The 9,562-nt window shown below is 37.4% G+C and overlaps 1 protein-coding gene across 1 annotated transcript in view; it reads left to right on the top strand.

Moving 5' to 3' along the window:
• Positions 1–263: 263 nt before the first annotated feature.
• The window catches only part of LOC144977937 (uncharacterized), a 14,915-nt gene continuing 5,616 nt past the window's right edge, over positions 264–9,562 (top strand). Inside the window, exons 1-3 of the mRNA XM_078923348.1 lie at positions 264–734; positions 6,358–6,665; positions 8,113–8,284. Of these exons, the coding sequence (XP_078779474.1) occupies positions 6,379–6,665; positions 8,113–8,284 (459 nt within the window). The 5' untranslated portion in view covers positions 264–734; positions 6,358–6,378. The remainder of the gene's footprint in view (positions 735–6,357; positions 6,666–8,112; positions 8,285–9,562) is intronic.

Below are 9,562 nucleotides of genomic sequence, written 5' to 3'. Positions count from 1 at the left end.
ATCTACGTAGGCTACGGTAGTAAAAAGTCGACTCTCTCTCTCTCCCTCTCTCTCTCTCTCTTTCTCTCTCTCTCTCTCTTCATTCAGAACTTCTGACACACCCATGACCGCGAACTGGACTCAGATCGCCAGGGGGTAAAACATAATAATAATACATTACTATTGAAAGAAGAAATCACTCCACCCCTCTCTCTCTCTCCCTCTCTCTCCCATTCTTATTCCACACACACCTTTCTACTCTCGTAGTACCTGTGGTCATTTAATACTGTCCTTATGGCGTGTACCGTTACAAGAAACAACTTTTAGAACCGCTAGATGGTATTTCAAGGAAATTATTTTATTGGTGTGTCTACAAAAATCTAGAATAATAAAATTCTTTACACAAAGTATAACAATACTAATGTTATGATATTAATACATCCAGCTGAGGATAATCTTAACGAGAACAGATTCGGATTTATTATTTTTATTGTTACATTAATTTTAATTTTACTCAAATAAGTAGAGGTGTGATTATTGGAACATAAATTTGCACATGTTACACAAGCCTATGGTTTTTTCTACCTCCCTATTTATATTATGATTGTGATATGGTTTGAATAAAAAAAGACGTATTTTTGGTCTATAGTTAAATAGGAAAAAATTGATCAAACGGTCAGTGTTTTGTATGAGGATGTGTGGTCTACAGTCCGGATTGTAAAGAGGATAATTTGAATACACAATTGTATATCACGGTAAGAGATTTTATAGTATAGATAGTATGCACTTGGCTAAGAAGTTCACAACATTGCCATCCGGAAGTTTTACGAAGCAACACAAAAAACTGCGTGTAACCATGAACTTTTATAGACTGGTTAATGCAGTCCAGTGAGAATTACTCATAAACACGGATGGCAAAAACAATAACAAAGACTCGATTGACGTCAACTTCATTCTATCTATATATCTATAGATAGAACGAAGTTGACGTCACTCGGGTCTTTGTTATTGTTTGGCCATCTATGGTTATGAGTAATTCTCACTAAACTGTATAATCCAGACTATACAGGCTCATGGATACACACAGTTTTGTGTATTGGTCCGTTATACTTCCGGATGGCAATGTTGTGAGCTTCTTAGCCAGGCGCATATAAAGCTTTCGCCTTTTCGTGTGTGTGTGTACTTTTTACGTTCATTTGATATAATCTAACTCTCCATTTCATAGTGTGCGACTATGTGGACTTGTGGTATGACACTCGCTTACATTCGGATCGGAAGGTCTTGGGTTCGAGCCTCCCTCAGCGCATAGTTGAATCTTTGGAAAAGGCTCTTTACTTACATTCTCTCACCGTCCTAAGATGTAAAATGAGTACCTGGCCAATAACAGCGTTGTCTCTGTCGGAAAAAAAAATTGTAAAATCGCCTAACAGGCGTCATGTCTAGTTCTACATGTTATGTGTTGCTGTTGGTCAGGGACCCTTGTAATTTGCTTTATACGCATTTAGTGGAGAATGAGATATATAAAAAGCTAAATTTTGTTTTACTTTTTACGTTCATTTAATCATTTAACTCTCTCTTTCATATTAATCATTGCTTATCCCTCCTGGATATGCGTGGTTGTATCAAGGAGAGAAAGAAATCCAACATGCAACTTAATAAGCAAGCAAGGAGAAACCATAAAACAAGTTCAGGCATTTAAATATCTTGGATACATAATAACTTCAGATGGCAGATGCAACACAGAAATAAAACGAAGAATTGCAATAGCTAAAGATAGTTTTAATAAAATGAGTCTAATTTTAAAAAAACCACAATATCTCAACGATAACAAAACATAGCGTTTTTAAGGCCTATGTATGGTGAGTATTATTATATGGCTGTGAAAGCTGAACAATTACAGAAGACATTAGAAAGAAACTGGAGGCAGCAGAAATGTGGTTTCTTAGAAGGACGTTAAGAATCTCATGGACAGAGAAGAAAACTAATGAAGAAGTATTAGAGCAAGCTGAAACTAAAAGGTTATTAATTCGTACAATAAGAAAAAGACAAAAATGCAATTTTTAGGGCACTTAAATCGATATAAATGTATTGAACATCTTGCTCTCACAGGAAAGATAGATGGCAAAAAGAATAAGGGTAGACCAAGAAAAACATATTTGAATCGTTTGAACAGCTGGGTGACAAAGAAAGAGAAGAGTAATATTAGTTTTCTGAGGTTATCTTATCAGAGAGATGAATGGCGTACCATGATCACCGATGTCTGGCACAGACTTGGTACTTGAAGAAGAAGAAGATCCCTCCTGGACGTGACCTCTGCAACTGCCAACCGAAACAAGCTTCTGTCCAACGCCATCCTTCCACATTCCAGTCATTGGGTTATTCATCCATCCATTTGCTGATATGTCTTGTGACGAACTTCTTCTTCTTGGTCTCCCTCTCCCTCTTTTACCTTCCACAAAACCTTCTAGAAACTTTTTTTTCTAGAGTATCATGTCTCTTGATATGTCCCCCAAAAAAGCAAGTTTTAGTTTCCGCATCATCTTTATGATATATATAAAAAAAGATAATTGAGCTTTATATAGCACAATATCCACTAAATGTGCCCAAAGCGCTTTACAGGGATCCCTGGTCATCAGCAACATTTAACATGTAGGACGGCCATGACCCGATATATTTTTTCGGACAAAGACAATATTGCTCACTAATGCCAAGGGACTCTTTCACATTTTGGTTAGTTTCCTTTGCTGTCCTGATTACCAGTAATCAGGAGGTCTGAGGTTCGATCCCCAGTCGAGGAAGACTGATTTTTGGGGATTTTTTTTTCTTACATTTTTCTTTCTTGCTTTGTCTAGCACCGTTTCATATACACGTTTTCAGATCTTTATCTTATACCTTTGCGGCTCCCTAATTTTTCAATTTGAAAATCTCCCATTACTGGGCATTTTCCAGATATTCCCGAAACGCCATCCCCACCCGCATTAACTCACTCAACCCTATTACCGACTATATCCGTAGTTTACCAGGGTTAATTTTACCCCTACCCCATGCCTATCTATTACAGTTTTATGAGACAAATTATAGGCGTAGTATCAAAGCAAATGTTTTTAGTTTTTTTACATGTTAATGATAGTTGAATAAATGTAAATGCTCATTTTTAATATATTATTTTCCAATTTTGAACAGTAGCAAAAATCTCTAAGATTGAGTGAGTTAATAATTGGAATAAGCACATGATAGGTATACATAGTTGGATAGAATTAAGAATGAAGAAGTATGAAAAAGAACGCAGCAGAAACCAGTGGGAGAGGAAATAGGAAGAAGACGATGGAGATGGATTGGACACACCCTTAGAAAGAATGACTCCACTATAACAAAGAAGGTATTGGACTGGAACCCTCAGGACAGAAGATCAAGGGGAAGGTTACGGGGAACATGGAGAAGAATTAAAGAAGCTGATATAGAGAGAAGTGGTAAGACCTGGAATGAGATTAAAAAGATAGCTCAGGATAGAGAAGGATGGAAACTGTTTGTGGCCTGTACCATGACCCGGGTGAAAAAGGCAATGATGATGATGATGAGATATACATAATTTTGTTCATCAAAGCAAGCTGTACAATACTGAAATAAGTTCTAACTATAAACAAAATTGTATCTTCTTATTTTGTGATATTGATGCTATGCTTTTAGACAAAATGCTGACAACATCCACCAGAAGGATATCCCGTACCAACACACAAAACCTTAAGCATTTATAGTGATTTATAGAATTTAGTGAAAACTAATCAGAAAAATGGCTGGCTAAAAATAAAAATAAACAAAGAGCTGAGTGACGTCAATTTTCTTCCTTCTGAAAAGAAAGTTCGAAGATGCCGTCAGTCAGGTCTTTGTTATTGTTTTTTGCCATCCGCGTTCATGATTAATGCTCACTGAACTGTATTAACCCGCCTATAAACGTTCATGGATACACACAGTTTTTTGTGTTGGGCCGTTATACTTCCGGATGGCAATGTTATGAGCTTCTTAGCCAAGCGCATACTATCCTACAGTAATATTATTTAAAAAAATTAATGAGAAAAATGTTGGTTGTATCGTATCGAATGGGACGGTTTTCCTGTATTTGGTAAGGGGTGGGTTACTATATAGGCTAATAGACTCAGGGAACAAATGGGCATTATAAAATAGTTTTTGACAAAATTAGTTGGACGATCATTTTAATTATAATATAAAAATTCCCCCAAAACTTGAGCTTTTATATAGCGCAATATCCACTAAACATGACCAAATCGCTTTACAAAGGGTCCCGAACCAACAGCAACAGGTAACATGTAGAGCGAGACATGACGCCTGTTAGGCGATATTATAATTTTTTTCCGACAGAGACAACGCTGTTAACGGCCAGCTACTCATTTTACACCTGAGTACGGTGAGAGAATGTGATTAAAGAGCCTTTTTATAAGGACTGAACAATGCGCCAAGCGCAGCTCGAACCCAGGACCTTCCGATCCGGAAGCGAGTGTCATACCACTAAACCACATAGCCGCACAAATAAAAATAGTATATAAATAATACTAGAGCACTTTTTAAATAAAAAAATAAAAATGAAATTTCCTTTATCCATCCCGTAGGGGAAATTTGTCTCTATGGTCTATATCAAGGAAGACTGGAATAACGCAGGCGCAAATTGAGCTAGGTCAAGGTGACTTGCTCATGGTCACACAGCGCAGCAGGCATTTGAACTCGGCACCTTACCGGTACGAAGTGAAGACCGTACCGCTGAAACACGCTGCCCCTTATAGATAATTCATTTTTCTTAGAACTAAGAGGGTAAATGTTAAACATAAAGATATGAAAAATGTGAATGAAACAGGGACGGGCAAAGCAGAAGAAAATTACACGAGAAAAAAAAATCCCGAAAATCAGCCTTCCGCGATTGTTCCCAGACCTCATAGATGAGAAAACAAAAACAAAAACAAAGACTAACAGTTGAGGCCAGCTAATTTTTTGGTTACTTTCTGAATCTGAATCTGAATGTTACCCGAAGCTGACTCAATTCTGAGTATTTGTATTCGAGGGCAGGGAGAGTTGTAGAGTGTGACAGCCATTGTTGGTGTTTAGGCTGAACATTTTTGATCATCTTTGTTTCTTGCTTTTTCTGGTACTGTTTCAAACACTTTTTAAAATCTTTATCTTACACCAGTGCCTATTGCCAAGTGCGTCACTTTATCATTTAACAATTGCCAAGTGCGTCACTTTATCATTTAACAATTGCCAAGTGCGTCACTTTATCATTTAACAATTTCCAAGTGCGTCACTTTATCATTTAACAATTGCCAAGTGCGTCACTTTATCATTTAACAATTGCCAAGTGCGTCACTTTATCATTTAACAATTGCCAAGTGCGTCACTTTATCATTTAACAATTGCCAAGTGCGTCACTTTATCATTTAACAATTGCCAAGTGCGTCACTTTATCATTTAACATTGACATTGCTTTCACTTCCATTTCCCAGCACTAATAAATAGCAAATCACTGTATATGAAATGCGAAGAAACACCGCTGTCGATTCAAATTTTGGAAACAAGATGGAGACTATTTGGACAGATTGTAAGGAGAGACAGAATAGTCTGATTAATACTATTTAGTGAGAACTACCCATAAAAATGGGTGGCTAAAGACTGACAAAAAGCTGAGTGACGTAAATTTCATTCTTTCTACGTTTACACGTTTGCATTGAGAGAATGTGAATAAAGAACCTTTTCTAATGACTCAACTATGCGCGGTTTGAACCCAGGAACCGATCCGAAAGTGAGTGTCTTACCATATCCGCACAATGAATATGAAGCCACAATATACAATTCTGTCATTTCTTTGTATTTATTAAACGAGTTATTTTTATCGTACCTAATAACACTACGAGCTTGCGAGTATGTGTTATAGTTATTGCACGATAAAAAAGATAACGAGTTTAATAAATAAAAAGAAATAAAAGACTACGTTTATTCCGCCCCTCTAAATAAGATTCTTTGATGTTAAAATTTCGTGACCAATTGTAAGGTCCGCCACTTCGAATCGCCATAATTCGTTGTTTTAAAAAATATTCTTGAATGGCTAGCTATTTGGCCTTAAAAAATAATAGAAAAACGTTGGATTTGCCCACCAAAAGATTCTTTTAAAATAGACGTCTACCAATCAACTGTCTTTTACACCTTATTTTAAACCAAGATGAGCGAAAATATTCTGCAAACGTTGAACAGTTTTTTATTCAACGCGTTCAAAGCATTCTTCAACGATTATCTACGTACCTATTAAAACTGATTGGGGTTTCCAATGGGAAGGGTGTAAAAATAACAAAAAATCACTCTTTATATAATTTTCAGACAAAAAAGGAAGAGTTCCTAATGGTACCGATTTTCACCATGATCAACAACGGGCACAAGGCAGCCAGAAGATACATGCTATTCCTGGTGGCCTTGCAGATCGCAGTACTCATCGTCATTTTGAAGCAACCTGAGCCCAGCCAGAAAATCGTAGTCACGCTCAGCCAGAAATTTTGGGCCCAACCAGAACAATTACGAGTTTTGAGGAAATCTCCACCTACTGAAGAAAAGAAATTGGAGTTGAAGGTCGATTACCGAAACCTTCCACTGAAGCAGGAATATCTCAATGCAACGTTGGCTTTTCCAAAGTAAGTTTTTTAGGTACCGTCAACAAGGGTAACTTTGCTTTATTATATATATATAATAATATTATGAATGTTACTTTTCTTTGTGTGTCATGATTAGAATCTTGATGAGGGAATGTTTTTAAACGAAAATGTATTACTATGTATTTTTATGTACTATGTGTTATAACCTATGTCGGTCAAAGGCTTCTATTAGCCTGACTACATTATCTATGAAACATTTTTTAAATGCCGACAATAAATAAATATTTGAATTGAATTGAATTGAAAGACATTGTGTATGTGAATTTGTGGCATTTTCAGTCAACCCGGCTTTGTTTCATTTTTTTTCCTGATTAAAAGACTTCACTTTTTCATCATAGGAAATAATTGTCCAAAAAAATTAAATATACTCAGATTGGTGTAAAATTAAAGAGGGAAAGTTACTCCTTTAACGGCATTCATTTCTTTTCTTTTTAAAAAAAATGCATTTAAGGACTGTGGTTGTAATAAAGAAATACGTCCCCCACCCCACCCCCTCCCACCCCCACCCTTCCCTATAACCTTTCAGTTCCAGCCTATCAGTCAAGTAAATTTGGCGATATCCACTAAACTTGCTCAAAGTGCTTTCCAGGGGGTCCCTGACTAACAGCAACACTTAACATGTAGGACGAGACATGACGCCTATTAGGCCGCTGTTTACAGCCAGGTACTCATTTTCACCTGAGTACGACGAGAGAATGTGAGTAAAGAGCCTTTTCCAATGACTCAACTATGCCCTGAGCAAGGCTCGAACCCAGGACCTTCCGATCCGAAAGCGAGTGTCACACTACAAGACCACATAGACTCAGTGAGATCGGGTCGGCTTCAATTTTGTGAGCACGAGTCACTATGTTTTGACACAATAATGCATGGATTGCACTGTAACGCCGTACAATCTCCTTTTTCTTTGGGCAAGACATGTTTCGGCTCCGTACAGTGGCTAAAGTACTGTGGGTCATGTCAAAGTCATCACGGTCTTTTTCTGAGAAAGACCCTAAATAAATTATTCCCCTGATGACGGATAAATGACTTTATTTAGTTATTTATCTAATTATTTCTGTATTTATTCATTTATATATTCATTCATTCATTTATTTATCTATGTGTTTATTTATATCATCATTCTTATATATTCATCCATTTATATATTTATTTAATCCTTGATCTATTTATTTATTCATTCAATTCTCTTTTTATTTGTTCATTCAACTATCTATATCTTCATTGACTGATTCATTGATTGATTCATTCATCCGTCCGTTCATTTATCATTCTAATATCATATCATATTTATAAAAATTGGCCATAAAAATAGACTCATCGATTCTTGATCATTTATCTATACATCTATTTGCTCATTGACCTAACTATCTATTTATTTATGCCGATGAAACCAACCCTACATCCCCCCTTTATTCTCTCCATCTAGTAACAGGGTGCCACGCCCACTTAGAGGCTGGACTCCGTCCAACGAGAGTTATCGTTACTTTCAGCCTATGGAGGGGAAAGACGCTTGGATCTACTCGGCCTTTTACGTTGAGTCCCCGGATGAGCCAGTTTCTATACGAGGTGAGTCCCGGATGAGCCAGTTTCTATACGAGGTGAGCCGTCGTCATCGTTGACTTATAGATAGAATGCGCTTGGCCAAGGAGTTCACAACATTGCCATCCGGAAGTATAACGGACCAACACACAAACTCTGTGTAACCATGAACTCGTATAGTCTGATTAATACAGTTTAGTGAGAACAATTCACAAACGCGGATGGCAAAAACAATAACAAAGGCCTGAGTGACGTCATCTTCGAACTATCTATAGATAGGTCTCATGTCTTTGTTATTGTTTTTTTTTTTGCCATCCGCGTTTATGAGTAATGCTCACTGAACAGTATTAACCCGAATTTTAACGTTCATGGATACACACAGCTTTGTGTGTTGGTCCGTTATACTTCCGGATGGCAATGTTATGAGCTTCTTTGCCAAGCGCATACTATCAAAAGATAGAATGAAGTTGACGTCAATCGAGTCTTTGCTATTGTTTTTTTGCCATCCACGTTTATGAATAATTCTCACTGAACCGTATTATCCAGACTATAAAAGTTCATGGCGTGTTGGTCCGTTATGCTTCCAGATGGCAATGGTATGAGCTTCTTAGCCAAGCGCATACTATCTACAAGTTAACGACGGCTACGGATAAGCCCAGATGGCCAGCATAAGAAGCTCATAACATTACCATCCGGAAGTATAACGGACCAACACACAAAACTGTGTGTATCCATGAACTTTTATAGTCTGGTTAATACAGTTGACTGAGAATTACTCATAAACGGGGATGGCAAAAAACAATAACAAAGACCCTAGTGACGTCAACTTCATACTATCCATAGAAGGAACGAAATTGACGTCACTCAGCTTTGTTATTGACTTTAAGTAGCCATTTTTATGCTTAGTTCTTTCTAAATCATATCAATCAGACTCTAAACGTTAAAGGTTACACATCGTTTTGTGTTTTGGTCTGTTATATCTTGGTGGCAGATGTAGTCAGTATTTTACCTTTACGAATAGCATCAAATATTTAGGGTTTGTAACGTAATGATAAAGTAGTAGTCCTTCAGAGCCATTGACCGTGGAGCCGGAATTTATCCCGGTTTCGATAGCGTGAAACGCACGAAATATAGCAATTGCCTGCTATCCTTTGGATAGGACGCTAGTCTATCGCAAAGTACTCTCTAATAAACTCAGCTACCCATTCACTGTTAGATGGGGGGGGGGGGGCGAAAAAATCTTGACTGCACCTGAAATCCCGAAATCGATCTTGATCCCTTTGCGTGTGAAGCGAGTGCTCTACCAACCAAGCTATCGCCCCCCCCCCACCCCCCGC

Source organism: Berghia stephanieae, chromosome 8 (genome assembly GCF_034508935.2).
Source record: "Berghia stephanieae isolate SIO BIC M18660-M18661 chromosome 8, UCSD_Bste_1.3, whole genome shotgun sequence".
Classification (NCBI taxonomy): Eukaryota; Metazoa; Mollusca; class Gastropoda; order Nudibranchia; family Aeolidiidae; genus Berghia; species Berghia stephanieae.
This window is presented reverse-complemented; position numbering and strand designations above follow the sequence as displayed.